Here is a 14200-nt window from a genome sequence, read left to right as displayed (position 1 = left end):
TTTTTTTTTTTTTTTTTTTTAGTTTTCCCCTCTGTTGGTGGTTTCTTTTGCTGTGCAAATGCTTTTTAATAAGATGAGATCCCAGTTGTTGATTCTTCGTGATATTTTCTGTATGATTGGGTTTTTGTTTATAAAGTCTTTGTCTACACTGATGTCTTCAAGTGTTCTACCTATTCTGTCTTCCAGCAGATTTAGTGTTTCTGTTTCAATATTTAGATCTTTGACCCATTTTTATTTTAGTTGAGTGCATGGTGAGAGTTATGGTTCTAGTTTTATTCTTTGGCATGTGGAAAGCCAGTTTTTCCAACACCACTTACTAAAGAGGCTATTTTCTTCCAGTGAAGGTGTTTGGCCCCTTTGTCAAGGATAAGGTGGCTGAGTGTGTTTGGAGTTGTTTCTGCATCTTCTAATCTGTTCCATTGATCCTCAGGTCTGTTTATCACTGTAACTTTTTTTGACGGGGTACTGGGGATCGAATTCAGGCCCTCGCCCTTACAAGGCAGGCTGCAGAACCCCTGAGCTAAATCCCCGCCCCGCCCCTGCTTTTTAAGCAGGGTCTCCTGTGTAGCTCAGGTTGATCTTGAACTCTCTATGTAGCCTAGGCTGGGCTCAGACTCTTGGCAATCCTCCTACATCAGCTTCCTGAGTGCTGGGATTACAGTCATGTATACCATACCTGGCTTTGAATTACTTTAAAGTTCAAGTTACAAGTAGTCTGTCTTTAAGATACTCTAAACAGCCAACTGTGGTGGCACATTTCTGTAGTCCAGCACTCAGGAGGCTGAGACAGGAAGATGTCAGGAGTTCAAAGCCAGCCTGGACTCCACAGTGAGTTCAAAGCCAACCTGAACAGCATAGTGAGAACTTGTCTCAAAAAAACACCAAAAAAACAAGCAAAACAAAACAAGTAAGATAGTCTAAGATACTCTAAATAGATTCAGGGCTTAAGATAAAAATTGTGTACTGTATATAATTATACACAACATAAATTTGTTATTTGTCAAGCTTTACTAAGTTTCTCCTATAAGGAATTAAATATGATCACAGCCTTGTGCAGAAGAGTAACAGTTAATGTTCAATGAGACACTACGCTTGAAGACCTAGGGATTAAACCAACATAGAATAAAAACAAGTGGACAAATCGTCTTCTCTGATAAGAAAACTTTATATGGCCCGAATCTTTTGATGTAGCCACGGAAGGCTGATAAGGAGGAAAGGGAGTTATCCTGGTCGGTGGGAGAGGTATCGATCCATGAACTATCTGAGATGTTTGGGATTTCTTTGCACCACTGCAGACAAATTAAAAATCCATGGAAATTGCATCAAATCTCCTTAGCATTCAACAACCTTCACCCTTCCACACATTCACTTGATGAGTGGTTTTCTATCGTCATCTCTTCTTGGACCTTGCTGTTTTTTCTTTATTCAACGAGTATTTGTTGAATGCCTCTCTCAGCATGGCAGTCATTGCTCTGACTCCCAGGACACAATGCATCATGTCAGGGGAAGCCCACAAAAGATAAGAAAATCAGCAGATGTCAGATGTTTAGATGGAGCGGTTGGAGAGGGCCTGCCTGACGGGATGGTAATTGGCTAAGACCCAGATAACAGGGAGACTTGGCTGATGATAGTGAAAATATCCTTGGGCACACTGAAGGCAAGGGTTGTAGGGGAGAAATGAGGACCAGGAAGAAAGCGATGGACTTGGATGGGATGAAATCAGAAGGTGCAGGGGGCAGAGGAGGTCGGGCATTGCCGGCTGGAGTGAGAGGTGATCTCATGGTATAAATGCAGTGTAATGTTATTATAGGTTATTATAAATCTATAAACAGTGCAACTCAAAAATTCCAATGGCTAATTATTTTGTACTGGGGAACCAAACCCGGGCCTTGCGCTTGCCAGGCAGGCACTCCACTGCTGAGTTACAAAATCCCTGGCCCCCAACTGGTGATTTTTCAGCTTTGACAAAACACTATTCAAGTTTATTTAGAAGAAAAATATACATGAAAAATGGCCATTTTGTAAAAATTATGGTGAAAAAGGACTTTTATTGCTAGATGTAAAATGTGATGAAACTAGGAATAACGAAAGGATATTTTTTGTTTTGTTTTTTGAGATGGTCTCTGTAGTTCAGGTTGGCCCTTGAACTCACTAGCCTAGGATGGCCTAGAACTCACAGTGATGCTCCTGCCTCAGCCTCCTGCATGCTGGGATTACAGATGTGCACCACGACCAGCAGCCTGAAGAAAATATATTTTTAGCTTCATTGTCAACAAACACAAGAAGCTTCATAATGTGTAGTAGTAAAGTATATTGTCACCAACTGAGGTTTGAGGTTCAAAGTTTTGTGCAAGAGTACATTCTGATGGTACAGCTGCTGTGAGAAGTTAAACTTTCCCTGCAAAGGGCCAGTCGTTCAATCGCCCGAAGTAAACAAACAAACCGATTAATAGGAAAAGAAATACACAAACAGTGTGCACAGAAGACCAAATCTGAAACTCCGTGAAGGGCCAGATGCTTACAGCTTGAATACACATTTCACAAAGGACAAGAAACCGGAGGATGGGGCAATTGAGAAGAGCAGTGAATGATTTTAGAGGAGCTGAATAGACCCGGCGAGGTCAGGAGCCTGGGACAAAGCTCTCTGATCTCCATGCATAGTTTGATTCCCAGCACTGTCCTCTGCGATCTGATTTTACTTTAATGCAATTTCAGTGAGAGGACTGAAGATAACTGTTTGCTTTTCAGACTTGATCTAAAGTTTAGGTAGGTAAGGGAATCCCAGAGAGAGCTCTCCCGGTGCTTGGGTTGGAGGAGGTGGCCACAGCTCCTTTGGCTCTGGGGTACTTTCGTAAACCTTTTACTTTCCTTTAGCTCAAGATGTTCAGCAGGCCAAGAAACCACACCACACCTTGGGGTATCATTTTTTTGTACCCCGCATTAGCTCCCATCAATAAAACAAGTTCCCCGAGATGATTTACTTACCAAGAGAGAAGGTTTCTTGTGGCTCGTGGTATAAGAGTTCCAGTGCAGGATCAGGCAAACTCATTGCTTTCAGGCCTCGGGTGGCAGAAGCTAAATAGCAGTAAGAGTGCAAACTGCTCTCCTTATGGGGAGGAAGCAAAAGAAAAGGGGAACCGGGATCCCACTGCCCCCAATATCTAAGCACCCTATAACCCCCTCCTCGGGGTCCACAGTTCCGGCCAGGGGACCCAGCCTCTCACCCATGGACGTGGGGGGACAATCCATATGTAAACCATAGCAAGCACCAACACTGGCAACAAAATTTGATTTTCAGTCTGTTTATGTCTTCAGTTTCTTATAGGCAGCGTCTTATTTGGTCTTTTTAAACAATTCTTTCAGCCAATCTCTATCTTTAATGGGAGAATTTAGTTCGTTACATTCTAGGTTATTATTGAATAGTACAGACTTATTCCTGGCCTTTTGTTTTCTTCTAGCTGTTTTGGTTTGTTTTTATTTGTTTGTTTTGTTTTGTTTTTTGAGACAGGGTCTCACTTTGTAGTTGAGAAACGTGTTTTCTGTTCTTTCAGTTTTTCTCTCCTTGAGTTCAGGTGTTACAAAGATGTGGATATTTGTTCATTTAATGATGTTCCAGTTGTAAAAGACAATCTAACCCCTCTATGTCCCCCAAGCTTCAGCCCCCCCCCGCTTCCTCCCCCTCCTCCTGCTGCTGGGATATTTCAAAAAACTTCTGTTGCAAATTTAGGTATTCATTGTTTTGCTTGATCTCTGTTTGACACAATGCCTCATTTGTCTTCTTGAGCATTTTCTTTTCAAGATTTCTCTGAGTCGTTTTCAAAATCTCTATCTCTTCACTGAATTTCTCATTTGTATTCTGTTGGTCTTGCTAAATTTCATTCCATTGTTTTTCTGATTTTTATTTTTTGGCAGTAGTGGGACTTGAACTCAGGACTGTGGCACCAAACTACATTCCCAGAGCTTTGTATTTCCTATTTTGAGGCTGGGCCTCCTAAATTGCTTAGGCTGGGCTCAAACTTGAGATCCTTCTGCCTCGGCCTCACAAAGTGCTGGGATTACAGGTGTGCACCACTGTGAATTCGTAATTAGGCATTTCATCGGCTTGAATTTCTTTCTTTGGACTCCATTGCTAGGGTCAGGAACTTTTGGAGATATCATACTACCTTGCTGTTTTCTATTTCTTGTGTTCCTATGTCCAGATCTGACAATCGGGTGACTGAGAAGCCACTATCACTTTCACTAGTGAATGGCTTTCTCCTCAGGATATGGCGCGGGGTACCGTATTTGTTATGCAGTGTGGCTTCGTTTGCAGCCAGTCACGATAGTGTAAAGTCCCTGTAACTCCTTTCGCTGTGATTTTGAGTTTGTGCCCTGGGAACGGCTGAATCTGTGTGCCAGTGAGACGGGACACTGCGGCTGCTCCTTCCGTGGGGGCGGTGGCTCTGTCGGGTGACGGGGGTTCCCTCAGGCACCGCGGATGCCAGCTCGGCTACTACCAAGGTCCTCGGACCCTGGTGCCACCGCGAGTAGTGAAGAGCCTGGAGCAGTTGTTCGTGCGGGAACCCCAGCTCCCGCTCCAACAGGGGTTGTGGTCGGGGCAGCAGGGACTGTGGTGTCCTGTGCCACACTGCGGAGCACCTGCCCACCGTCGCGGTGGGTCCCGCGTGGCTGTGCTTCGCCCTAGCGCCCCGCTGGGAGGGGCCCAGACGCGTCCCGGGCCAGCGCAGTGAGCCCCGTGGGCTCCCGGACTTGGTGCACGCAGCAGTTCTGGACCTGCCCAAGGTGGATGCTGACCGCTGCGCTCTAGGAAATGATGTGCCACCCTTTCCCAAAGCCAGGCGACTGGCAGGCTTCTCGTCTCTAATCTAAGTGTGCTGCAACCTCGGACCTCGGGGGATTTCGCAAGCTCGCAGCAGCGAGATCCCCAGCCGAAGTCGAAGGGATGGCCGCGGGGACCGCACCTTCCAACTCCGTCCGGCGGAGGGCGGGCGAGGGCGGCGGGTGTGGCCGTGTTTCCTCTCACCTGGAGTTGCCCCGGGTCTGTAATCGCTCGGGCTCCAGCCTCTCTCCTCCAGAGAGGCCCAGGCGCCCCGTGCAGCCCTGCACCTGTCGCGTGGGACCTTCCTTCGGAGGGACAGGGTGAGCATCGTCTTAACCCTAAAGGAAACTTCCTGCAACTGGGATTGCTTTCCTGTAGTTTCATTTTACGCCTCGGGGTTTTCAGAGGAGAATCTGGGCGGAGGTGACCGTCCTTGGAGTTGTGCTCTTCTGATTTTAATTTTAGGCCACAGCAGAGATCGGTTTGGGGCCCTCGAATCCAGGTGGCAGCCATAGGAAGTGGGGACGGGAGCACAGGACGACTGGGCTGAGGTGCAAACTCTGTCCTCCTGTTTCAGGTTTTCGTGCGGTGATTTGTTGTGTTTTGTTTGTAGGCTTCTGTCGAGAAAGAAGCGAAAGCCGCAGAAGGTGACCTGGAGATGAAATTGTTGAGTGAGATGGTTGCAGCAGGTATTCCGAAATGCATTTGCAGCGTTCAACTTTATTGAGATTTTTCTTCTCACAAAAGTGATGCAAGATCATTGTAAATATAAAGCTTCAGTCACTGCAGCAATTTAAAGTCAGAATTGCTCGTCCTCCCTCCCTTGAGATAATCACTGTTAATGGATTTATTTGCACACTCTATACTTTTTTTACGTTTTTTTAAAAATCGGTTTTATCGGTACATTTTAGATATACATATTGACAGCTTTCCTCATGGGGAATTTGCACCTGTATGTGAAATATCTCGGCTCTTCTTTTTTCCCATTCCCCTCCCCTCTCCTCCTCCTCCTCCCTCAACCCCTCTTCCCCTCCTTATTTACAAAAGCTTTGTTTCTATTTTTTCCTTCTATTATTTATTCCTTCTCCCTCCCTCCCTTGGCCAATCCCCCCTCCCTTGTTCCTCTCCCATTTGAACATTTTCTTCCTGTTTCGCAGTATCTGTTGTACATTTTGGCCTTTATTTACACTTTTGGTTTCTCAAACCAGAGAAACAATGTGATGTTTAAACATTGAGTGTGATTCATTTCACTTAAGAGTATGATCTAAAGGTGCATCCGTTTACCTAGAAAAGTCTCAAGTTTATGTCATAATAATATATATATTGTGTCATATATATCACATCGCATATATATCATATATATCCTCTTTATCGATTCATTGGTTGATGGACGTTGGGCAGCCCCCCTCATACCAGAGGTCGAACTCAGGACCTTGTGCTTGGGAGGCAGGTGTGGTGCCACTTAGGTTAATCCCCAGCCCTGGGCTGTTCCTTTTTTAAAATATCAATAAAATAGTTTAATGCCTACATTTTCTTGTATACATGAATTGCAAAATATTTACCTATATACATGCAAAAGTATATTCTCTTGCAGGTCAATAGCACCAGAATACAAGCTAAGCTATGTAAAGTTTTTTAAACTTGATTTGTTCATTATGTAAAAGACATAATGGATTTAATAACTCCAAAGAAATCTATATTCCACTCTTAATTATACACTAAACACCTGAATATTTCATCACATCCACTCACAAAATAAACAGTAGTCTATATATTCTGCATGCTGAAAATAAACCATAAGTCTTTCTTTATATATTTATTCTCTTTCCAAAAATATTTTGGTCTCCTGCTATCATCTCAGAAATGTACTAAATAGCTGCTTTTAAGTTATAAAATACAAAATAACAATTTATTTCTTGAAGAAAATCTTGGGAATTACCATTTAAAAAATGAAATGTTGACTTCCCGCAGACTTTCATTTTTGTTAACAGTCTTTGAACTTTCTCATGGCACACACATAAGGCTGCCTGTGACAAGTGGTACCCTGGCCTCCAAATGACATTACTTGCGCTTATAGCTTCAAGCAAATACAAAGACAAGCTCTGAAAGTAGCTTTAAAAGAAAGTGCTCTTTGCTTTAATATAACAACATCAGGAACAAGTGGGACTATGCAATCAGAGCTATGAGTTTTATGAAAGCTACTTTCCTTTCACATCGTTGTGTTAGAGAATGCCACAGCCATGGTCATTACAATGTTAAATCACATTACTACATTTGTGAATTAGCATTACCCAATAAAAGGCACATCTTCAAATATTAAAGAAATCTCAAAAATCAAAACACAGCGAATACATTGAAAATCAAGCACTTAATTTGTACACTTTGATAAAATAACAGCCAGTTTCTTCAAAGGCTTCTGAGTTTTTCTTAAGAGTGGTCAGGAAGTACAACAAAATGGAAGACAGGATTTGGAAACAAGGTCAAGAATAAAATTTATAGCTTTTCTTTTTAATACCACAAGCTGTTCTTTTATAATGTTAATGTAATCACTGTTGTATAAAAAATGTACTCAGAAGTGATAGGCGTTACAACATGACTGTTCCTACCAAGTTCTGGAACTTTTGAAAATTGAATACAATGGTTCCTTGCTATATAAATCACTGCACCATATCCTTAAGAGCTAGTAAACTTTTAAGCCACTAGAAACCTTTCACTAAGTGTTTGATTGTAATGAGATTTCAGAGTCTGAATATTGAAAATAATATACCCAAGAAAAACTTGTGTTGGGAAACATTAGTGAGGGTGAATAAAATAATGTCCCAAACCTATTTTTTAAATGGACTGTCACACTATCCTTGAATCATTTTCACTGATGGCGAGATGGGTGAGTTGATGGAATTTTCTGCTACCAGCGAAATAGATCCATGTGGCAAGTTAGGGATATGCCCAGTGAATGAAGACATCTCTCATGGGCTTCAACTTTTAAGTCCTTGCACTTGGAAAGTTTGAAACTCAGTTCACAAAAAAAGTAGTCTTCAAGGAGTGGGTCACATGGTCCCCATTAAAAAAGCCTAATGGGGGCCAGAGATTAAGCTCAGTGGCGCCACACCTGCCTCACAAGCACAAGGTCCTGAGTTCAATCCCTGGTACCAAGAGAGGGGAAGAAAAAAAGAGGAAGCCTAGCAGTGGAAATCTATGATTCCCAAACTTGAAAAATAAAGACTTTATGGGTAAAAAAAAAGAATATGCAAAAATGCCAGGGTGTCTTGAACAGTAAGGATACTTTGTAGGGAAACCCCCTCCACTCCCTCTTCCCCCATTCGATGGTTTGAGATAACTAGAACACTTATTGCAGAATTGCTCTGACAAACTTAGTTCCGACTGCTTCCAAGCCCTCCGCATTCAGAGTCAAGGACAAATGTCCTCAAGCATCAACACAGCATCACAGTTCTGGTGCTGTCCTCGACACTTGGCTTCCTCTGAGCCAGATCCTTGGTCAGCTTGACGGGAATGTTTGCAGTGGAGACTTAAGTGATATAAAGTCCACAGGTGACTTAAAGAGGGGTGAAAATGAAGAAAGTTCCATGGCAGCCCTAGGCTGTTTCTAAGAATTAGCAATTCCTAGCTGTGCTGCTATAAACATGGGTATGCATACCTCACTGTGGTATCTTGCTTTTAATTCTTTTGTCTTTTGGGGGAATATAAGGAGAGTAGCTGGGTCAAGTGGGGATGCTAGTTTTTTGGTCTTTTGTTTTTGTTTTTTTCTCTGGTACTAGAGAGCGAACTCTGGACCTTGCTCTGAGGCAAGCACACTGCCACTGAGCTAAACCCCCAGCCCTTAGTTTTAGTTTTTTGGAGAATCTCCACACTGATTTCCACAGTGGTTGTACCAGTCTACACTCCCACCAACAGTGGAGAAGGGTTTCTTTTCCCCAGAGCCCCTCCAACATTTGTTATTGGTTGATTCCTTGATAACAGCCATTCTTTGTGGAGTGAGGTGGATCTCTTGAATGCTAGTGATGTTGAACATTTTTTCCTATATTTATTTGCATTTCTATTTCATCTAAGAAATGTCTTTTCATTTCACAGGCCCATCTTTGGGTAGGATTTTTAAATTTGGAAGGGTCTGATATTTTGTTTTCAGTTCTTTACATTTTCTAGATATTAGTCCTTTGTCTAAGGAACAGCTGGCAAAATTTCCCCCACACCGTGAGTGGTTTCTTACCTCTGTTGGTGGTTTCTTTTGCTTTGCAAGTGCTTTTTAATAAGATGAGATCCCAGTTGTTGATTCTTTGTGATATTGTCTATATGATTGGGTTTTTGTTCATAAAGTCTTTGTCTACACCAATGTCTTCAAGTGTTCTACCTATTCTATCTTCCAGCAGATTTAGTGTTTCTGTTTTAATAGTTAGAACATTGATCAATTTTGATTTTAGTGCATGGTGAAAGGTATGGGTTTAGTTTGACTCTTCGGCATGTGTTTGACTCTGGACAATTTTTCTAGCACCATTTATTAAAGACACTTTCCTCCAATGAAGGTGTTTGGCCCCTTTGTCTAAGATAAGATGGCTGAGTGTGTTTGCAATTGTTTCTGCATCTTCTAATGTGTTCCATTGATCCTCGGGTCTTTTTTGTTATTGTTTTGGAATTTTTTTGACAGTATCATGTTGTTTTTATCAATTTAGCTTTGTAGAATACTTTTAAGTCTGGGATCGTGATTCCCTCTGCCTTGCCTTTGTTGTTCAGAATTGCTTATGCTAGTCAAGATGTCTTCTGAATCCAAATAAATTTTAGGATTGTCTTCTCTAGTTTTGTGAGGTATGCTATTCGCATTTTGCTAGAGATTACATTAAAATTATATAACAATTTGATATGGAGTATAGCCATTTTCACTATATTGGTTCTGCCAGAGGTCAGGGAATTAACTCAGTGGCACTGTGCCTGCCTTACAAGCACAAGGTCCTGAGTTCAATTCCCAATACCCGAAAAAAAACCTGGAAATATATTGTTCCTGCCTACCCAAGAACAAGGGATATCCTTCCATTTTCTGATATCCTCTTCAATCTCCTTTTTCAGACTGCTGTAGTTTTCAATGTAAAGGACTTTTATTTCTTTTGTTAGATTAATTCCTACATATTTCATTTTTTGGATACTATTTGTGAAAGGTGTGGTTTCCCTATTTTCTCTCTGTGAGTTTGTTATTTGTGTACAGGAATGCTATTGACTTTTGAGTTTTGACTTCATATCCAGCTATGCTACTGAATTTGGTTATTAAATCTAGAAGTCTTCTGGCAGAGTTTTTGGGGTCTTCTATGTATAGTATCATGTCATTTGCAAACAATGATAATTTAACTTTTTCCTTTCCTGCCCTTATTCCTTTTCTTTCTTTCCCTTGTTTGATTGCTCTGGCTAATGTTTCTAGAACTATATTGAATAGGAGTGGTGACAGTGAACAAATTTTTTCTTATTCCTGATTTCAGAATAAAAGTTTTCAGTTTTTCATCATTTAGTATGATATTAGCTGTTTTGTCATAGATAGCTTTTATCAGCTTGAGATAAAGACCTTCTATTCCAATTTTTGGTAGCATTTTTATCATGAATTGGTGTTGGACTTTGTCAAATGATTTTTCTGCATCTATTGAGAGGATTATATGGTTTTTGTCCTCAGTTCTGTTCATACAGTGTATTACATTAATTGATTTGTGTATATTGAACCATCCTTGCACCCCTGAGATGAATACCACTTGGTCATGGTGTATAATTTTCTGGATGCTTTGTTGCATTCTCTTAGCCAGTATCTTATTGAGGATTTTTGCATCTATTGTCTCTTAGGAAGATTGGCCTGGAGGTCTCTTTTTTGGTTGCATCCTTTTCTGGTTTTGGTATCAGGGTAGTGCTTACTTCCAGGAGTAAGTTTGGGAATATTGCTTCCCTTTCAACTTCATAAAAGAGTTTGAGGGGTTGTGGCATTAGATCTTCTCTAAATTTCTTACAGAATTCAGCAGTGAACCCATCAGGACTTGGGTTTTTCTTTGTTGGTAGGTTTTTTTTATTACATCTTCAATTTTATTTACTGATAATGGGTCATTTAGAATCTTTGTACCTTCTTGATTCACCTTTGCTAATTCATGTATATCTAGGTTTTATAACTCACATCTATCTAGGAATCTGTCCATTTCATCAGTTTTCCATGTTATTAGAAAACAGGTTCTCAAGGTGTAGGTATTAATGATCTTCTAGACTTCTGCAGGATTCACTGTGATTTTACCCTTTTCATTCCTAAATTGCGTGGATTTGAGTCTTTTCTTTCCTTCTTTCCATCCCCCCCTCTTTGACAAGTTTGGCTAAAAGTTTTTCAATTTCATTGAATCTTTCAAAGAACCAACTCTTTAATTCATTGATTCTTTGTATTGTTTTCTTAGTCTCAACTGCATTCCTGCTTTAATCTTTATAATTTCCTCCCACATGTGAGCTTTGGGCTTGACTTGATCTTCTTTTTCTACAAGCTTACAGTTCAATATTAAATTATTTAAGCTTGTACTGTTTCTGGTCTTGGAAGTTAGCACTATAAATTTCCCTCATAGGACTGCTTTCATTGCATCCCCTAAATTCCAGAATTCCAGTGTGTTGTATTGGCATTACTGTTTAGTTGTAGAAACTGTATAATTTCTTTCTTTCTTTTTTTTTTTTTTTTTTTTACCAGGGATCGAACTCAAGACCTTGCATTTGCAAGGCAGGCAGCAGCACCACTGAGCTACATCCCTGGCCCTTCTTTTTTAATTTCATCTGTGACCCACTGGTTGTTCAGGCAGGTGTTATTTAATTTCCATGTGTTCAGTGTTGGGCAGTCATGGTTTACTTCATTTTCCTAAGCTCCTCTATTTTTTAATGTGTGTCTTTTCTAGATACACTAGTCATGCCTTCATTATGGCTGTCATTTCTGTAGTTATCTGAGAAATCCTTTCTGATTTGATTTTTCTTTCTAGAGCCTCATCATCTGCTTCATTACTTCTGTTGTTACCACTTCAGAGAGTCCAGGTGGGTGGCTTTCAGATTGTTTTTACCTCATTGCTGTCTGGGGTTTGCCTTTGGCAAGTTGGAAGTCTGGGGTTGCGTCTTGCTTCTCTGTCTTCTCATTTTTTATTTATTTACTTAGTTTAGTTTAATTCCTGTGTTGCCACTTATAAATTGTGTATCATAGGCGTCTTTATTGCTATATTGGGAACCCTTCGGAAATGACTGCTTCTCAGCAATGTCTTCCACATGTAGCAAGCATTTGGGTTTTGAGTCTGTTGCAAGATCCACCCTCTTTAATTTATCAGGGATGAGAAATTGCTGCCTGTTTGGCCTAGCCCCTGGTTCTTTGCCACTAGCCTATAGTATTGTTTATGACCCTCAGGCAATCTCAGTCTGGGCACACTTGGAGGAACAACTGATTTAGAACCATTATATCATCTTGGCTAAAGTAGTACAATCGGTAATAATAATAGCATCAAACACACCCTAGAAAATGCCAAACTGTGCTAATTATTAATTTGCCAACTTTAACCATATCAACAGGATTTGTTAGTTATGTAACAAAATTTAAAACAAACCAGAAGGTTGTATATAGTAAGTATGCTCTTAACATGGCAGTTTTACCCTCAGAGGAGAAAATTTAAAAGGGGTCAGGCCGCCTGCCTCGCAAGCACAAGGGCCTGAGTTCAATCCCTGGTTAAAAAAAAAAGTAAATGAATAAATAAATAAAAGGGATTAGGGACAAAAATAGAGAAATAAAAGAGAAAGGGATTAGAATCAAGGCTGATGCACAAAGGAAGATTATACAAGCTTTGGGACTGGTGAAGAAGACAGGAAAGAAAGAAGGAAGAAACAGAAACAAGAACAAAACAAGGATAAATAAAAGCTAGAAACAATGTCCTCTCTTGAGTAAAAACAAGAACAGTCAATCAAGAAAAAGAGAAACAAGTGTCCACTTCAGGGTATATCTCTGCTGTCCCTGGTTGACAGAGGGGGCAGACAGAGCCCAGATCCGTGTTGAATGATTCCAGCAAGCCAGCAGTTGAACTGTGGTGGTGGTGGATAATCCCAGCAAACCTCAGCCTGTAGTTCCATTGAAGGTGAGGCTAGGACCCAAGGTTTTCAGCCCACAACACTCCAAGTACCTCCTGCCAGCTTTAGCTCTGCTCCTCTCTAGCTTGAACTCAGTTCCCTGGTCCCCCACCAGCTTGAATTCAACTGTGCCTCACCCAGACACTTGGAGCTGCTACATGGAGCCAACCCAAAGCTGCTCTGAGTTCTGACTTCAGTTGGCCTCTCTCCAAATTGGCTACTGGCCAGTTACCTTCCCCCGGGGGCATTTGAACCCAAATAACTTATTAGCCACTGTGGTCCACTGTATCTCCTGCTCTGTTCCACTGATGTGCTTCTCTGTGGAGGACTCCGGGGTCACCAGCAGTCACCATGTGTCTGCAGGTTTGAGCCACACCTCCCATGCCAGGGGTAGGGGCTCGGGGAAAAAGCACTGCTTGCCGTCTCCCTCTTCTGCACTGTGTTCCCTCTCATTGCTTTCCTTGTAGGCTCTAATTCTCACTTCAGATCCTTGATGGGCCCCAGGGACCCACTCACTCCTTCCTTCTCTTCCTCACGTTGCTGTATTCCAGCATCTGGATTCCAAATATGAGAGAGGCTGTTTCTCTGCTGCTCACCATTTCACCATCCTCCCAAAAGTCTGTTGCTTCCTGTAACTCTATCTCTCAATTTTTCATAGCCATTGGGATCATAACATATAAATGTTTGATTGAAAATTACTGTGCTTTTTTTCCACTTAACATTGTTTTGTACCTGGGACACAATGTTTACTCTAGATAAATGAATAATAGTCAACATTGTTCTGAGAACGTATTAATAACCTCACTTTTTTAGAAGCTGTAAATCTCCATCCAATAATAGAACATTCCTTAAATCTCTATTGATAGTAAAGTTATTTGTCATGTATTTATTTATAAACAATGTTGTAATGAACTTTTGCAAGCACACATATACTAATGGAAATACTTCAGCATTTTAAGTATTTATGAGTTTTTGTATTCAGTCTCCTCCTGGCAAATACCCATTGGATATAATTTAGAAATGTGACCGTGATGTTTGATTTGATTTGTATCTGTCTTTTCTCATAATTTGATCATCCCTGAGGCTCATGGCCAAAGAAGTCCTGGGCACTCATAGCTAGAGGGAGCCCTGACAGGAGTTTGCTGACTCTGGACACATCTATTCCTGTTCTCTACTAGCCAGGTACTTAGGAGAGCTGAAGCAAAATGCCAAGCTTTTCTACGTGGTGGTCCCTAAATTAATAATAATAATAATAATAATAATAATAATAAT

The 14200-nt window shown here is 41.1% G+C and overlaps 1 protein-coding gene across 5 annotated transcripts in view; it reads left to right on the top strand.

The window, feature by feature from the left end:
* Casc1 (cancer susceptibility 1) overlaps positions 1-14200 on the top strand; it is a 67967-nt gene that overhangs the window by 41265 nt on the left and 12502 nt on the right. For all 5 annotated transcript variants that reach the window (XM_010615146.3, XM_010615164.3, XM_010615154.3 and 2 more), the window contains one exon: positions 5433-5508. In XM_010615146.3, the coding sequence (XP_010613448.1) occupies positions 5433-5508 (76 nt within the window). The remainder of the gene's footprint in view (positions 1-5432; positions 5509-14200) is intronic.

The sequence above is a fragment of the Fukomys damarensis genome, unplaced genomic scaffold (assembly GCF_012274545.1).
Source record: "Fukomys damarensis isolate Sample0158 unplaced genomic scaffold, DMR_v1.0_HiC HiC_scaffold_19, whole genome shotgun sequence".
Classification (NCBI taxonomy): domain Eukaryota; kingdom Metazoa; phylum Chordata; class Mammalia; order Rodentia; family Bathyergidae; genus Fukomys; species Fukomys damarensis.
This window is presented reverse-complemented; position numbering and strand designations above follow the sequence as displayed.